General features: G+C 37.9%; 1 protein-coding gene across 1 annotated transcript in view; it reads right to left on the bottom strand.

Annotated features, from left to right (window-relative positions):
- Nucleotides 1-19,024, bottom strand: part of LOC134204983 (uncharacterized) — a 712,198-nt gene that overhangs the window by 167,927 nt on the left and 525,247 nt on the right. Inside the window, exon 6 of the mRNA XM_062679833.1 lies at nucleotides 1,253-1,380. Within this exon, the coding sequence (XP_062535817.1) occupies nucleotides 1,253-1,380 (128 nt within the window). The remainder of the gene's footprint in view (nucleotides 1-1,252; nucleotides 1,381-19,024) is intronic.

The raw sequence follows: 19,024 nt of genomic DNA, 5'->3' as shown, positions 1-19,024 counted from the left end.
TATTGTTATGTGATGTGGACACATAAAATAGCGGATTGTGCGATTTTATCTACATAAACCATTCCTTCCTTTTCATGTGTTATTCTTTGATGAAGAAGATTGCATGCAGTGTTGGTAGAGTCATATTTTCTATCCGCGTTTCTCTTATTCAGGCCTCTAATAGAACTCACCCAATTAAACTTACGCACATACAATTATTTATTGAAAATTTTTAAGCGAATTACCACGCCTTCTTGCAAATTAAAGGTACTACAAAGAATCTCAAAAACCATGTTGCAAAACTTTGCAACAACTTCCTTAAATCTCTTTCTGCCAAACATATCTCACAGCAGCAGAACCACAAAGCCAGCAGAAATTGTGTGTCAACAACCTCCACCCGAGCAGCTTTAGATCCGACCGAGCTTAATAAACTAAACATCTTTATGGTCAAAGTTTTCGTTCCGTATGGACGCGTACACAACCCAGGGTAATTCATTGTTTTTCACGTCCCATGCATTGTTCCTTTCCGCCGGACTTTTCCATGCAACTCCCCCCGGAAACGTGTTGTGAATGTGCGAAGATGGTTTGCGAGTTTTGCAATTAATGATGGACATGGTGTTGGGTTGAAAAATTATCCACAAGAACACCTCCCCCGTTGTTTTGTGCGTGTTTTCCCAGAAAAGAAACGCTGTCGGTTCAGACCCGTTTAGGGCTGCTTTTTGCGTGTGAACTTTGAGGAAAGCAGACAAATAAATCCCTGCTGAAACCCCCCAAACGGAACGAAAGAGGAAGACCGTAAATAAAAATAAAGAATGAATTTGAAAACCCACACACGGAAGCAGGCTGGACGTAAACCAAAAAATCAGGAAGGAAATCACGAAAGCTAGAAAATTTAGGAACTGCCAAAGTTTAGCAAAAGAAGAATGGTCACACACATATAGAGTAGAAAAGGGAAAAAACCAACGAGTGAATGAGCGGTGATAAAGAGCGAAATGTAAACAGTCCCTGAAAGAATGCCCCGTTTCCGCCGCGCTGACTACTCAAGCACACCAAACGGAAGCGGAAGCCAATGTTTCGGATTTCCCCCAGTGGGGCTCGCCGTGGTTTGGTAATGATTTAAATAATGACCTTCCGCGTTTGGGGGTGGCAAATTGTAAATCTCCCACCGACTCCTAAAGTATCGCAGGTAGGAGGTAGGTTGTGTACCTAAACAAAGCTGACCAAATGGAACAGATAATGGCAAATTAAGAAGGAATAGGTAGAGTACACTTACCAACGCAGGGATTATGGTTAACAACGCTAAATATTTTATCACATCTGCGCTTCATGTGGTTGTTCGGACAAATGCATCCGAACATCGGCGATAATCGGAGATTAGTCCATGCTTCGTAGCACAATTCCCTGTTCGTCCGTCGGAAATGTGGATGACAAGGCGGTTTAGCGGCAACGGGGGTGCACCATTGTGGAGTTGTTGATCCGGAAGTTGTTTGTTGTTGCGTTGCGGAGAAGAGGGAAGAAAACAAGAAGACGAATGGCTTGGTGAGATAACTCGGTTTTGCGATGCACAGCACAAGCACCGACAGACAGTTTGCTGCGGCTTATTGGCGTTGTTTCGGCGGCGGCTGCAGTCTGCAGTCAGCAGCAGATTTGGTAGGAGTGGTGAATGGTGGTTTCGAAAGTTTCCGCCCGGTTGTGGGATTTCGGTTAGTTTGGTTGATTTACACTGCTTTCTTTATCATGTGGTTCGGCGTGTGGGTTTTGGTGGTTACGCGGTCTGCAGCAGCGAGTGAGGGCTGCTAAAGGGAATGTTTGACAGGTTATTTAATAGTTCCAAGGAAGTTTTTCATGTTATCTGGATGACCATTTACTGCCAAACAACACAATCATTGGGAGACATGAAGCATTAAAGTGGAAAAAAGACACAATTCCCGTGTCGAAACGTTCGAATGAATTTCCCGTGGAAATTCGAATGAATTTCCCGTGAAAATTCGAATGAATTTCCCGTGAAAATTCGAATGAATTTCCCGTGAAAATTCGGATGAATTTCCCGTGGAAATTCGAATGAATTTCTCGTGGAAATTCGAATGAATTTCCCGTGGAAATTCGAATGAATTTCCCGTGGAAATTCAATGAATTTCCGTGAAATTCGAACGAATTTCCGTGGAAATTAGAACGAATTTCCCGTGGAAATTAGAACGAATTTCCCGTGGAAATTAGAACGAATTTCCCGTGGAAATTAGAACGAATTTCCCGTGGAAATTAGAACGAATTTCCCGTGGAAATTAGAACGAATTTCCCGTGGAAATTAGAACGAATTTCCCGTGGAAATTAGAACGAATTTCCCGTGGAAATTCGAATGAATTTCCCGTGGAAATTTGAATGAATTTCCCGTGGAAATTCGAATGAATTTCCCGTGGAAATTCGAATGAATTTCCGTGGAAATTGAATGAATTTCCCGTGGAAATTCGAATGAATTTCCGTGGAAATTCGAATGAATTTCCGTGGAAATTCGAATGAATTTCCTGTGGAAATTCGAATGAATTTCCGTGGAAATTCGAATAAATTTCCGTGGAAATCCAAATGAATTTCCCGTGGAAATTCAAATGAATTTCCGTGGAAATTGAATGAATTTCCGTGGAAATTCGAATGAATTTCCGTGGAAATTCGAATGAATTTCCGTGGAAATTCGAATGAATTTCCGTGGAAATTCGAATGAATTTCCGTGGAAATTGAATGAATTTCCGTGGAAATTCGAATGAATTTCCGTGGAAATTCGAATGAATTTCCCGTGGAAATTGAATGAATTTCCGTGGAAATTCGAATGAATTTCCGTGGAAATTCGAATGAATTTCCGTGGAAATTGAATGAATTTCCGTGGAAATTTGAATGAATTTCCCGTGGACATTTGAATGAATTTACCGTGGAATTTCGAATGAATTTACCGTGGAATTTCGAACGAAATTTCCATGGAATTGAAATGGAATCCCGTGGAAATTTGAATGAATTTCCCCGAAATTCGAATGAATTTCGCGTGGAAATTCTAATAAATTTCCCGTTGAAATTCGAATGATTTTCACGTTGAAATTCGTATGAATTTCCCGTGCAAATTCGAATAAATTTCCGGTGGAACTTTGAATGAATTTCTAGTGGAAATTTGAATGAATTTTCTCGTGGAAATTCAAATGAATTTCCCGTGGAAATTTGAACGAATTTTCCGTGGAAATTCGAATGATTTTTCCGTGGAAACTCGAATGAATATCCTGTGGAAATTGGAATGAATTTCCGTGAAATTCAGATGAATTTCCGTGGAAATTCGAATGAATTTCCGTGGAAATTCGAATGAATTTCCTGCAGAAATTCGAATGAATTTCCGTGAAATTCGAATGAATTTCCTGTGGAAATTCGAATGAATTTCCCGTGGAAATTCGAATGAATTTCCGTGGAAATTGAATGAATTTCCCGTGGAAATTCGAATGAATTTCCGTGGAAATTGAGTGAATTTCCGTGGAAATTGAGTGAATTTCCGTGGAAATTGGAGTGAATTTCCGTGGAAATTGAGGTGAATTTCCGTAGAAATTGGAGTGAATTTCCTGTGGAAATTGGAGTGAATTTTCCGTGAAATTGGAGTGAATTTCCCGTGGAAATTCGAGTGAATTTCCCGTGGAAATTCGAATGAATTTCCGTGGAAATTGAATGAATTTCCGTGGAAATTCGAATGAATTTCCGTGGAAATTCGAATGAATTTCCGTGGAAATTCGAATGAATTTCCGTGGAAATTGAATGAATTTCCCGTGGAAATTCGAATGAATTTCCGTGGAAATTGAATGAATTTCCGTGGAAATTAGAATGAATTTCCGTGGAAATTAGAATGAATTTTCCGTGAAATTGAGATGAATTTCACGTGGAAATTCGAATGAGTTTCCGTGAAAATTGAATAAATTTCGCGCGGAAATTCGAATGATTTTCCGTGGAAATTCGAATGAATTTCCGTGGAAATTCGAATGAATTTCCGTGGAAATTCGAATGAATTTCCGTGGAAATTCGAATGAATTTCCTGTGGAAATTCGAATGAATTTCCGTGGAAATTCGAATGAATTTCCGTGGAAATTGAATGAATTTCCGCGGAAATTCGAATGCATTTCCCGTGGAAATTCGAGTGCATTTCCCGTGGAAATTCGAATGAATTTCTCGTGGAAATTGAATGAATTTCCCGTGGAAATTCGAATGAATTTCCCGTGGAAATTTGAATGAATTTCCCGTGGAAATTCGAATGAATTTCCCGTGGAAATTGAATGAATTTCCCGTGGAAATTGAATGAATTTCCGTGGAAATTGAATGAATTTCCGTGGAAATTGAATGAATTTCCGTGGAAATTGAATGAATTTCCGTGGAAATTGAATGAATTTCCGTGGAAATTGAATGAATTTCCGTGGAAATTGAATGAATTTCCCGTGGAAATTCGAATGAATTTCCGTGGAAATTCGAATGAATTTCCCGTGGAAATTGAATGAATTTCCTGTGGAAATTTGAATGAATTTCCGTGGAAATTCGAATGAATTTCCGTGGAAATTCGAATGAATTTCCGTGGAAATTCGAATGAATTTCCGTGGAAATTGAATGAATTTCCTGTGGAAATTGAATGAATTTCCGTGGAAATTGAATGAATTTCCCGTGGAAATTCGAATGAATTTCCTGGAAATTGAATGAATTTCCGTGGAAATTCGAATGAATTTCCGTGGAAATTCGAATGAATTTCCCGTGGAAATTCGAATGAATTTCCTGTGGAAATTCGAATGAATTTCCGTGTGAAATTGAATGAATTTCCGTGGAAATTCGAATGAATTTCCGTGGAAATTCGAATGAATTTCCGTGAAATTCGAATGAATTTCCGTGGAAATTCAGATGAATTTCCGTGGAAATTCGAATGAATTTCCGTGGAAATTGAATGAATTTCCGTGGAAATTGGAATGAATTTCCGTGGAAATTCGAATGAATTTCCGTGGAAATTCGAATGAATTTCCGTGGAAATTCGAATGAATTTCCGTGGAAATTCGAATGAATTTCCGTGGAAATTGAATGAATTTCCGTGGAAATTGAATGAATTTCCGTGGAAATTCGAATGAATTTCCGTGGAAATTCGAATGAATTTCCGTGGAAATTGAATGAATTTCCTGTGGAAATTGAATGAATTTCCGTGGAAATTCAAATGAATTTCCGTGGAAATTGAATGAATTTCCGTGGAAATTCAAATGAATTTCCCGTGGAAATTGCATGAATTTCCGTGGAAATTGAATGAATTTCCGTGGAAATTCGAACGAATTTCCTGTGGAAATTCGTATGAATTTCCTGTGGAAATTCGTATGAATTTCCGTGGAAATTCGTATGAATTTCCCGTGGAAATTGCATGAATTTCCGTGGAAATTGAATGAATTTCCGTGGAAATTCGAATGAATTTCCGTGGAAATTCGAATGAATTTCCGTGAAATTCGAATGAATTTCCTGTGGAAATTCGAATGAATTTCCGTGGAAATTCGAATGAATTTCCGTGGAAATTCGAATGAATTTCCGTGGAATTGAATGAATTTCCGTGGAAATTGGAATGAATTTCCGTGGAAATTCGAATGAATTTCCGTGGAAATTCGAATGAATTTCCATGGAATTGGAATGAATTTCCGTGGAAATTAGAATGAATTTCCCTTGGAAATTTTAATGAATTCCCTGTGGAAATTGGAATGAATTTCCTGTGGAAATTGGAATGAATTTTTCAGGGAAATTGGAATGAATTTCCCTTGGAAATTTTAATGAATTTCCCCTGGAAATTCGAATGAATTTCCGTGGAAATTGGAATGAATTTCCGTGGAAATTCGAATGAATTTCCGTGGAAATTGGAATGAATTTCCTGTGGAATTCGAATGAATTCCTGTGGAAATTCGAATGAATTTCCTGTGGAAATTCGAATGAATTTCCGTGGAAATTCGAATGAATTTCCGTGGAAATTCGAATGAATTTCCGTGGAAATTCGAATGAATTTCCGTGGAAATTCGAATGAATTTCCGTGGAAATTCGAATGAATTTCCCGTGGAAATTGAATGAATTTCCGTGGAAATTGGAATGAATTTCCCGTGGAAATTCGAATGAATTTCCGTGGAAATTGAATGAATTTCCGTGGAAATTGAATGAATTTCCGTGGAAATTAAATGAATTTCCGTGAAATTCGAATGAATTTCCGTGGAAATTCGAATGAATTTCCGTGGAAATTCGAATGAATTTCCTGTGGAAATTCGAATGAATTTCCGTGGAAATTCGAATGAATTTCCGTGGAAATTGAATGAATTTCCGTGGAAATTCGAATGAATTCCGTGGAAATTCGAATGAATTTCCGTGGAAATTCGAATGAATTTCCGTGGAAATTGAATGAATTTCCGTGGAAATTCGAATGAATTTCCGTGGAAATTCGAATGAATTTCCGTGGAAATTGGAATGAATTTCCGTGGAAATTCGAATGAATTTCCGTGGAAATTCGAATGAATTTCCGTGGAAATTCGAATGAATTTCCTGTGGAAATTGAATGAATTTCCTGTGGAAATTGAATGAATTTCCGTGGAAATTCGAATGTAAAAATTCGAAAGAATTTCCTGTGGAAATTTGAATTATTTTCCCGTGGAAAATCGAATGAATTTCCTGAGGAAATTCGAATGAATTTCCCCTGGAAATTCGAATGATTTTCCCCTGGAAATTCGAATGAATTTCCTGTGGAAATTCGAATGAATTTCCTGTGGAAATTCGAATGAATTTCCTGTGGAAATTCGAATGAATTTTCCGTGGAAATTCGAATGAATTTCCCGTGGAAATTCGAATGAATTTCCCGTGGAAATTCGAATGAATTTCTCGTGGAAATTCGAATGAATTTCCCGTGGAAATTCGAATGAACTTCCCGTGGAAATTCATTCGCATTTCCACGGAAAATTCATTTGAATTTCCACGGAAAATTCATTTGAATTTCCACGGGAAATTCATTTGAATTTCCATGGAAAATTCATTTAAATTTATACGGGAAATTTATTCGAATTTCCACGTGAAATTCAGATTCTATCACAAACGCCCGAATGACACTCGCCCAAATGACAAACGCCCGAATGTAACAGTCGCCCGAATTCCATTCGCCCGAAAAGACCAAACGCCAGAAAAGACCATTCGCCCGAATGGACCAGTCGCCCGAATAGACCACTCGCCCGAATGGACCTTTCGCCCGAATAGGTCATATATTTATGTATACCTTTTTTTTGTGTCTTTATTAAGGAGACTTTCAGCCCGAGGCTGGCTCGTCTCCAAAATGTATACCTCCAGATTCTATAACAACATGTTATTTTTCCTAATCATATTAAAAGAAAAAATATGCCAATCACCTGGAATATATGAACGTTTAACAAAAAAAGTCGAGTCAAGCACGAGACACTGAAGACGGCCTTACTGTTGAGGTCGAAATACGTATCTGGCAAGATACAATTAAGTGGTGGAATTCAATGGGATTGTACAAACTCGTCTTATGACAAGTGAAAAAAAACAGTTTGTCTAGTTTTTCATTCTTTTCTGCTATTTTAGATGCCTTCTTAGCCTGCAGTGGTCGTAGGGTATCAGAGGTCGCATTTCTTTCTTCTAGTTGTAACTGTTTTGGAACGCTGTAAAACGGAGGACTTCCTCGTTTCAAAAGCGTATTCCACTCATTGTGCCACCTTAAAATGTTATTGGAAGTTCGAGGAATACTGTTTAGGGTATTTTCATAGACCGACCATAGTGAAGGGGAGAAAAGTGGGTCTCTGGTGGTCTTTCTGTGCGTTGATTGGCGACCATTCACATGAGTTCGCTACGTTAGGGGCCTCATACACGCTCCTACATGTTGTACAACTTTGACTCCGCCTCCAGGAAATGTGGTTCGGTTGGAGTGAAGTTGGACCATCTGTGGGCAAGTTGTACTATCCAACAGTCGTACAAATTGCCCACAGACGTTCCGACTTCACTCCGACCGAACCAAATTTCCTGGAGGCGGAGTCAAAGTTGTACAACATGTCGGAGCGTGTATGGGGCTCCATAGGCATAAGTACGTTAGGCTTAATGGACGTTACGCATTACGGACGTTAGGGATAATGTCTTCTTCTTCTTCTTATTGGCATTACATCCCCACACTGGGACAGAGCCGCCTCGCAGATTAGTGTTCATTAAGCACTTCTACAGTTATTCACTGCGAGGTGTCTAAGCCAGTTTACCATTTTTGCATTCGTATATCATGAGGCTAACACGATGATACTTTTATGCCCAGGGAAGTCGAAACCATTTCCAATCCTAAACTTGCCTAGACCGGCACCGGGAATCGAACCCAGCCACCCTCAGCATGGTACTGCTTTGTAGCCGCGCGTCTTACCGGAGGGATAATGTACGTTAGGCATAATGGACGTTTGGCATAATTCTGCCTTCTTTATGTCATGGGCTGTTCTTTGGGTCATTTATGAATAACGTCCATTATGCCTAACGGGTACACGCCATACACATAAAACTTGCTTACATAAAAAATACGTTTCTTTGGGCAAGATTTTCAAACCTCCTTGAATGCCTTTGTTATATCTTAACATGAAAAAAGTGCTAAGGTAACAAACTTTTTATAGGCAAGTTGAAGTCTGTAATCCTTCCCGTATGCCGATTGTAATCCCAATCGCTGATGTTTTCTAAAAACAAAACTTTGGTTGAGGAGAAAGAAACATCCGTGAAACTTGAATTTGGGAAGACACGTTCGTCAGCATTAATGTCAGCCATCTTAAAATCCAATAGTGTATACTCTGGATCTAACGCATACTGATAAATTTCTTCCATCAATGAACAAAAGGTTGTATCATACGTTCCCGTATTTTAGCAATAATACCAAGGGAACGAATCGATGATGTGGACCTTCGCCTACAGTTCCGTGAATTGTGAACACTTGAGCAAATTGTTGTGGAGCAGTTGAGAATGTTATCCAAATCTTGGCTTGTGCTTACATTACTGAATAATGTGTTGAAGGAAATAGAAAGATCGTCCCATCATTACCATGGATGGTCGATCGCAAGAAAAGTTCTGCAATCAATGTTGTCATATAGCATCTGTCGATATGGACATATATATCGTCACATTCTGATGGTTATAAGAGTTCATCACGTCGTCACCGGCGTTACATTATACGACGTTTTTGCTTATCTTTAAAACGAATTTTGCGAATAATTGGGGCACGACCTCACCCCAACTAGCGAATGCCGTTCGCTAATTGGGGCGCTTTGACAAGCGTCAATGTTGTTTACTTTTTGCATTGAACAAATGAAAATTTTACGCGCCAGAAAATATCGATCCCGCCAAACACGGAAACAAAACGTCAACGCGTTTTTGACATCACATTCTGACGTTTAGCTGCTTTTTAATTGGGTTTCGCCCCAATTAGCGAACCCCCAACTAAAAAGCGCCCCAACTAGAAAAACCCCAATTAGTGAACGTTCACTGTACTTGGGGAAGAAATCATGTCTTCAATTTATTTAAAAAGAACAATGTATGAAGAAAAGAAGGGTGAATTCCTATTAGCGTCTCTTATTTTTGACGATTTGATTAAATAAATACTCTTGCAACGCTATTTTTCGTTACAGCTCTAATTATTTCTTCAGATTTTGATTCATTTCAGGATGTTTGTGGACCGGTATATAAATGACCAGCATACATAAAACATATTTTAATATCTTATTCTCTCAACAATTTTGAGCGATTGAAACTGACTTTTTTCTATGTGAATGGATTGCAAGACAGATTTTATTTATAATCAATGTTAACTGGGGCTTTACACCTCGGGAAAGTTTTCCACCGTATTTTGGTCCCTGTGCCCTGGGGAAAAAAATCTGCGGACTGAATTCCCGAGGTATTAAGCTACCTTAAAGAACTTTATGCATACGTAAATAAAGAAATCAGGTCATTATTTGAATATTATGAAAAAGAAAGTATAAAACGTCGTTATTTTTCTTATTATTTCACACATAAACGAAACGAATATTTAGGTACATGTGAGAGACGTGTACAACAAAATATGAGATAAGTAGGAAATCAAATATACCATTTCCTTTTATTAGTCACAAAAAATCGTTTCATCAAATAAGGTGAAGAGTTTATTCGGGCATATAGTCTATTCGGGCGAATGATCTTTTCGGGCGATTGGTCCATTCGGGCGAATGGTCTTTTCGGGCGTTTGGTCTTTTCGGGCGTTTGGTCTATTCGAGCGAATGGAATTCGGGCGTTTGTCATTCGGGCGTGTGTCATTCGGGCGTTTGTGAAGGAACCGAAATTCATTCGAATTTCCACGGGAAATTCACTCGAATTTCCACGGGAAATTCACTCGAATTTCCACGGGAAATTCACTCGAATTTCCACGGGAAATTCACTCGAATTTCCACGGGAAATTCACTCGAATTTCCACGGGAAATTCACTCGAATTTCCACGGGAAATTCATTCGAATTTCCACGGGAAATTCATTCGAATTTCCACGGGAAATTCATTCGAATTTCCACGGGAAATTCATTCGAATTTCCACGGGAAATTCATTCGCATTTCTACGGAAAATTCATTCGCATTTCTACGGAAAATTCATTCGAATTTCCACGGGAAATTCATTCGAATTTCCACGGGAAATTCATTCGAATTTCCACGGGAAATTCATTCGAATTTCCACGGGAAATTCATTCGAATATCCACGCGAAATTCATTTGAATTTCCACGGGAAATTCATTCGAATTTCAACGGGAAATTCATTCGAATTTACCACGGAAGTTCATTCGAATTTCCACGGAAATTCATTCGAATTTTCACGGAAATTCATTCGAATTTCCACGGAAATTCATTCGAATTTCCACGGAAATTCATTCGAATTTCCACGGAAATTCATTCGAATTTCCACGGAAATTCATTCGAATTTCCACGGAAAATTCATTCGACTTTCCACGGAAATTCATTCGAATTTCCACGGAAATACATTCGAATTTCCACGGAAATTCATTCGAATTTCCACGGAAATTCATTCGAATTTCCACGGAAATCCATCTGAATTTCCATGGAAAATCATTTGAATTTCCACGGTACTTCATTTTTCCATGGGAAATTCATTCGCATTTCCACGGGAAATTCATTCGAATTTCCACGGGAAATTCATTCGAATTTCCACGGGAAATTCATTCGAATTTCCACGGGAAATTCATTCGAATTCATTCATACCCGAAACGAATATTTAGGTACATGTGAGAGACGTGTACAACAAAATATGAGATAAGTAGGAAATCAAATATACCATTTCCTTTTATTAGTCTCAAAAAATCGTTTCATCAAATAAGGTGAAGAGTTTATTCGGGCATATAGTCTATTCGGGCGAATGATCTTTTCGGGCGATTGGTCCATTCGGGCGAATGGTATTTTCGGGCGTTTGGTCTTTTCGGGCGTTTGGTCTATTCGGGCGAATGGAATTCGGGCGTTTGTCATTCGGGCGAATGGAATTCGGGCGTGTGTCATTCGGGCGTTTGTGATAGAACCGAATTTCCACGGGAAATTCACTCGAATTTCCACAGGAAATTCACTCGAATTTCCACAGGAAATTCACTCGAATTTCCACAGGAAATTCACTCGAATTTCCACAGGAAATTCACTCGAATTTCCACAGGAAATTCACTCGAATTTCCACAGGAAATTCACTCGAATTTCCACAGGAAATTCACTCGAATTTCACAGGAAATTCACTCGAATTTCCACGGAAATTCACTCGAATTTCCTCGGAAATTCATTCGAATTTCCACGGGAAATTCATTCGAATTCCACGGGAAAATCATTCGAAATTCCACGGAAAATTATTCGAATTTCCACGGAAATTCATCTGAATTTCCACGGAAATTCATTCGAATTCCACGGAAATTCATTCGAATTTCCACGGAAATTCATCTGAATTTCCACGGAAATTCATTCGAATTTCCACGGAAATTCATTCGAATTTCCACGGAAATTCATTCGAATTTACCACGGAAGTTCATTCGAATTTACCACGGAAATTCATTCGAATTTTTACGGAAATTCATTCGAATTTCCACGGAAATTCATTCGAATTTCCACGGAAATTCATTCGAATTTCCACGGAAATTCATTCGAATTTCCACGGAAATTCATTCGAATTTCCACGGAAATTCATCTGAATTTCCACGGAAATTCATTCGAATTTCCACGGAAATTCATTCGAATTTCCACGGAAATTCATCTGAATTTCCACGGAAATTCATTCGAATTTCCACGGAAATTCATTCGAATTTCCACGGAAATTCATTCGAATTTCCACGGAAATTCATTCGAATTTCCACGGAAATTCATTCGAATTTCCACCGGAAATTCATTCGAATTTCCACAGGAAATTCATTCGAATTTCCACAGGAAATTCATTCGAATTTCCACAGGAAATTCATTCGAATTTCCACGGGAAATTCATTCGAATTTCCACAGGAAATTCATTTGAATTTCCACGGGAAATTCATTCGAATTTTCATGGAAAATTCAATCGAATTTCCACAATAAATTCAATCGAATTTCCCCAAGAAATTCATCCGAATTTCCACGGAAATTCATCTGAATTTCCACGGAAATTCATTCGAATTTCCACGGAAATTCATTCGAATTTCCACGGAAATTCATTCGAATTCCAGGAAATTCATTCGAATTTCCACGGGAAATTCATTCGAATTTCCACGGGAAATTCATTCGAATATCCACGGGAAATTCATTCGAATTTCCACGGGAAATTCATTCGAATTTCCACCGGAATTTCGACTTTCCACGGGAAATTCATTCGAAAATCCACGGGAAATTCATTCGAATTTCCACGGGAAATTCATTCGAATATCCACGGGAAATTCATTCGAATTTCCACGGGAAATTCATTCGAATTTCCACCGGAATTTCGACTTTCCACGGGAAATTCATTCGAAAATCCACGGAAATTCATCTGAATTTCCACGGAAATTCATTCGAATTTCCACGGAAATTCATTCGAATTTCCACGGAAATTCATCTGAATTTCCACGGAAATTCATTCGAATTTCCACGGAAATTCATCTGAATTTCCACGGAAATTCATTCGAATTTCCACGGAAATTCATCTGAATTTCCACGGAAATTCATTCGAATTTCCACGGAAATTCATCTGAATTTCCACGGAAATTCATTCGAATTTCCACGGAAATTCATTCGAATTTCCACGGAAATTCATTTCAATTTCCACGGAAATTCATTCGATTTCCACGGAAATTCATTCGAATTTCCACGGAAATTCATTCGAATTTCCACGGAAATTCATCTGAATTTCCACGGAAATTCATTCGAATTTCCACGGAAATTCATTCGAATTTCCACGGAAATTCATTCGAATTTCCACGGAAATTCATTCGAATTTCCACGGGAAATTCATTCGAATTTCCACGGAAATTCATTCGAATTTCCACGGGAAATTCATTCGAATTTCCACGGAAATTCATTCGAATTTCCACGGAAATTCATTCGAATTTCCACGGAAATTCATTCGAATTTCCACGGAAATTCATTCGAATTTCCACGGAAATTCATCCGAATTTCCACGGAAATTCATTCGAATTTCCACGGAAATTCATCTGAATTTCCACGGAAATTCATTCGAATTTCCACGGAAATTCATTCGAATTTCCACGGAAATTCATTCGAATTTCCACGGAAATTCATTCGAATTTCCACGGAAATTCATTCGAATTTCCACGGAAATTCATTCGAATTTCACAGGAAATTCATCTGAATTTCCACGGAAATTCATTCGAATTTCCACGGAAATTGATTCGAATTTAAACGGAAATTCATTCGAATTTCCACGGAAATTCATTCGAATTTCCACGGAAATTCATTCGAATTTCACGGGAAATTCATTCGAATTTCCACGGAAATTCATTCAATTTCCACGGAAATTCATTCGAATTTCCACGGAAATTCATTCGAATTTCACGGAAATTCATCTGAATTTCCACGGAAATTCATTCGAATTTCCACGGAAATTCATTCGAATTTCCACGGAAATTCATTCAATTTCCACGGAAATTCATTTGAATTTCCACGGAAATTCATTCGAATTTCCACGGAAATTCATCCGAATTTCCACGGAAATTCATTCGAATTTCCACGGAAATTCATCTGAATTTCCACGGAAATTCATTCGAATTTCCACGGAAATTCATTCGAATTTCCACGGAAATTCATTCGAATTTCCACGGAAATTCATTCGAATTTCCACGGAAATTCATTCGAATTTCCACGGAAATTCATTCGAATTTCACGGGAAATTCATTCGAATTTCCACGGGAAATTCATTCGAATTTCCACGGAAATTCATTCGAATTTCCACGGAAATTCATTCGAATTTCCACGGAAATTCATTCAATTTCCATGGAATTTCATTCGAATTTCCACGGAAATTCATTCGAATTTCCACGGAAATTCATTCAATTTCCACGGAAATTCATTCGAGTTTCCACGGAAATTCATTCAAATTTCCACGGAAATCCATTCGAATTTCCACGGAAATTCATTCGAATTCCACGGAAATTCATTCGAATTTCCACGGGAATTTCATTCGAATTTCCACGGAATTTCATTCGAATTTCCACGGAAATTCATTCGAATTTCCACGGAAATTCATTCAATTTCCACGGGAAATTCATTCGAATTTCCACGGAAATTCATTCAAATTTCCACGGAAATCCATCTGAATTTCCACGGAAATTCATTCGAATTTCCACGGAAATTCATTCGAATTCCACGGAAATTCATCTGAATTTCCACGGAAATTCATCTGAATTTCCACGGAAATTCATCTGAATTCCACGGAAATTCATTCGAATTTCCACGGAAATTCATTCGAATTTCCACGGAAATTCATTCGAATTCCACGGAAATTCATTCGAATTCCACGGAAATTCATCCGAATTCCACGGAAATTCATTCGAATTTCCACGGAAATTCATTTAATTTCCACGGAAATTCATCCAATTCCACGGAAATTCATCCGAATTTCCACGGAAATTCATTCGAATTTCCACGGAAATTCATTCGAATTCCACGGAAATTCATTTTAATTTCCACGGAAATTCATTCGAATTTCCACGGAAATTCATTCGAATTTCCACGGAAATTCATTGAATTTCCACGGAAATTCATTCGAATTTCCACGGAAATTCATTCGAATTTCCACGGAAATTCATCCGAATTCCACGGAAATTCATTCGAATTTCCACGGAAATTCATTCGAATTTCCACGGAAATTCATTCGAATTTCCACGGAAATTCATCTGAATTCCACGGAAATTCATTCGAATTTCCACGGAAATTCATTCGAATTCCACGGAAATTCATTCGAATTTCCACGGAAATTCATCTGAATTCCACGGAAATTCATCCGAACTCCACGGAAATTCATTCGAATTTCCACGGAAATTCATCCGAATTCCACGGAAATTCATTCGAATTCCACGGAAATTCATTCGAATTTCCACGGAAATTCATTCAATTTCCACGGAAATTCATTGAATTCCACGGGAAATTCATCCGAATTTCCACGGAAATTCATTCGAATTCCACGGAAATTCATCCGAATTCCACGGAAATTCATTCAATTTCCACGGAAATTCATTCAATTTCCACGGAAATTCATTCGAGTTTCCACGGAAATTCATTCAAATTTCCACGGAAATTCATTCAAATTTCCTCGGGAAATTAATTCAAATTTCCACGGAAATTCATTCAAATTTCCACGGAAATTCATTCGAATTTCCACGGAAATTCATTCGAATTTCCACGGAAATTCATTCGAATTCCACGGAAATTCATTTCAATTTCCACGGAAATTCATTCGAATTCCACGGAAATTCATCTGAATTTCCACGGAAATTCATTCGAATTCCACGGAAATTCATCTGAATTTCCACGGAAATTCATTCGAATTCCACGGAAATTCATTCGAATTTCCACGGAAATTCATTCGAATTTCCACGGAAATTCATTCGAATTTCCACGGAAATTCATCTGAATTTCCACGGAAATTCATTCGAATTCCACGGAAATTCATTCGAATTTCCACGGAAATTCATTCGAATTTCCACGGAAATTCATTCGAATTTCCACGGAAATTCATTCGAATTCCACGGAAATTCATTCGAATTTCCACGGGAAGTTGCTTCGAATTTCCACGGAAAGTTGTTTCGAATTTCCACGGGAAATTGTTTCGGATTTCAACGGGAAACTGCTTCGAATTTCCACGGGAAATTCATTCAAATTTCCACCGGGAATTCATTTGAATTTCTACCGGAACTTCATTCGAATTTCCACGGGAAATTCATTCGAATTTCCACGGGAAATTCATTCGAATTGCCACGGGAAATTCATTCGAATTTCCACGGGAAATTCATTCAAATTTCCACTGGAAATTCATTCGAATTTCCACGGGAAATTCATTCGAATTTCCACGGGAAATTCATTCGAATTTCCACGCGAAATTCATTCGAATTTCCACGGGAAATTCATTCGTTTTTCCACGAAAAGTTCATTGAATTTCGAAATTCCACGGGAAATTCATTCGGGAAATTAATTCGGATTCCCACGGGAAATTCATTCGAATTTCCACGAGAAATTCATTCGAATTTCTACGGGAAATTCATTAGAAATTCCACGGGAAATTCATTCGAATTTCCACTGGAATCTCATTCGAATTTCCACTGGAATCTTATTCGAATTTCAACGGGAAATTCATTCGAATTACCACGGGAAATTCATTCAAATTTTCACGGGAAATTCATTCGATTTTCCACGAAAAGTTCATTGAATTTCGAAATTCCACGGGAAATTCATTCGGGAAATTCATTCGGATTCCCACTGGAATGGAATCTGGAACTGGAATCTCATTCGAATTTCCACTGGAATCTCATTCGAATTTCCACGGGAAATTCATTCGAATTTCCACGGGAAATTCATTCAAATTTTCACGGGAAATTCATTCGAATTTTAACGGGAAATTCATTCGATTTTCCACGAAAAGTTCATTCAAATTTCCTCGGGAAATTCATTCGAATTTTCACGAGAAATTCATTCGAAATTCCACGGGAAATTCATTCGAATTTCAACGGGAAATTCATTTGAATTTCCACGGAAAATTCATTCGAATTTCCACGTGAAATTCATTCGAATTTCTAAGGGAATTTTATTTGAATTTCCACGGGAAATTCATTCGATTTTGCACAGGGAATTCATTAGAATTTGCATTGAAAATTCATTCGAATTTGCACGGGAAATTCATTCGAATTTCCAAGGGAAATTCATTCGAATTCAAACGGGAAATTCATTTGAATTTCCACGGCAAATTCATTCGAATTTACACGGAAAATTCATTCGAATTCCCACGGGAAATTCATTCGAAATTCCACGGGAAATTCATTCGAATTTCCAAGGGAAATTCATTCGAACTTACGGAAATTCATTCGAATTTCCACGGGAAGTTCATTCGAATCTCCACGGGAAATTCATTCGAATTTCCACGGGAAATTCATTCGAATTTCCACGAGAAATTCATTCGAATTTCTACGAGAAATTCATTAGAAATTCCACGGGAAATTCATTTGAATTTCCACGAGAAATTCATTCGAATTTCCATGAGAAATTCATTCGAATTTCCACGGGAAATTCATTCGAATTTCCACGGGAAATTCATTCGAAATTCAACGGAAAATTCATTAGAATTTCCACGGAAAATTCATTCGAATTTCCACGGGAAATTCATTAAAATTTCCACGGGAAATTTATTCGAATTTCCATGGGAAATTCATTCGAATTTCCATGGGAAATTCATTCGAATTTCCACGGGAAATTCATTCGAATTTCCACGGGAAATTCATTCGAATTTCCACGGGAAATTCATTCGAATTTCCACGGGAAATTCATTCGAATTTCCACGGGAAATTCATTCAAATTTCCACGGGAAATTCATTCGATTTTCCACGAAAAGTTAATTGAATTTCGAAATTCCACGGGAAATTCATTCGGGAAATTCATTCGGATTCCCACGGGAAATTCATTCGAATTTCCACGAGAAATTCGTTCGACTTTCCACGGGAAATTCATTCGATTTTGCACAGGGAATTCATTAGAATTTGCATTGAAAATTCATTCGAATTTGCACGGGAAATTCATTCGAATTTCCAAGGGAAATTCATTCGAATTTAAACGGGAAATTCATTTGAATTTCCACGGCAAATTCATTCGAATTTCCACGGAAAATTCATTCGAATTCCCACGGGAAATTCATTCGAAATTCCACGGGAAATTCATTCGAATTTCCAAGGGAAATTCATTCGAACTTCTACGGGAAATTCATTCGAATTTCCACGGGAAGTTCATTCGAATCTCCACGGGAAATTCATTCGAATTTCCACGGGAAATTCATTCGAATTTCCACGAGAAATTCATTCGAATTTCTACGAGAAATTCATTAGAAATTCCACGGGAAATTCATTTGAATTTCCACGAGAAATTCATTCGAATTTCCATGAGAAATTCATTCGAATTTCCACGGGAAATTCATTCGAATTTCCACGGGAAATTCATTCGAAATTCAACGGAAAATTCATTAGAATTTCCACGGAAAATTCATTAGAATTTCCACGGAAAATTCATTCGAATTTCCACGGGAAATTCATTAAAATTTCCACGGGAAATTTATTCGAATTTCCATGGGAAATTCATTCGAATTTCCACGGGACATTCATTCGAATTTCCACGGGAAATTCATTCGAATTTCCACGGGAAATTCGAATGAATGTCCCGTGGAAATTCATTCAAATTTCCACCGGAAATTCATTCGATTTTCCACGAAAAGTTCATTGAATTTCGAAATTCCACGGGAAATTCATTCGGGAAATTCATTCGGATTCCCACGGGAAATTCATTCGA

The sequence above is a fragment of the Armigeres subalbatus genome, chromosome 1, assembly GCF_024139115.2.
Source record: "Armigeres subalbatus isolate Guangzhou_Male chromosome 1, GZ_Asu_2, whole genome shotgun sequence".
In the NCBI taxonomy this organism is placed as follows: domain Eukaryota; kingdom Metazoa; phylum Arthropoda; class Insecta; order Diptera; family Culicidae; genus Armigeres; species Armigeres subalbatus.
Note: the sequence above shows the minus strand (reverse complement) of the source record. Positions and strands in the feature narration are given on the sequence as shown.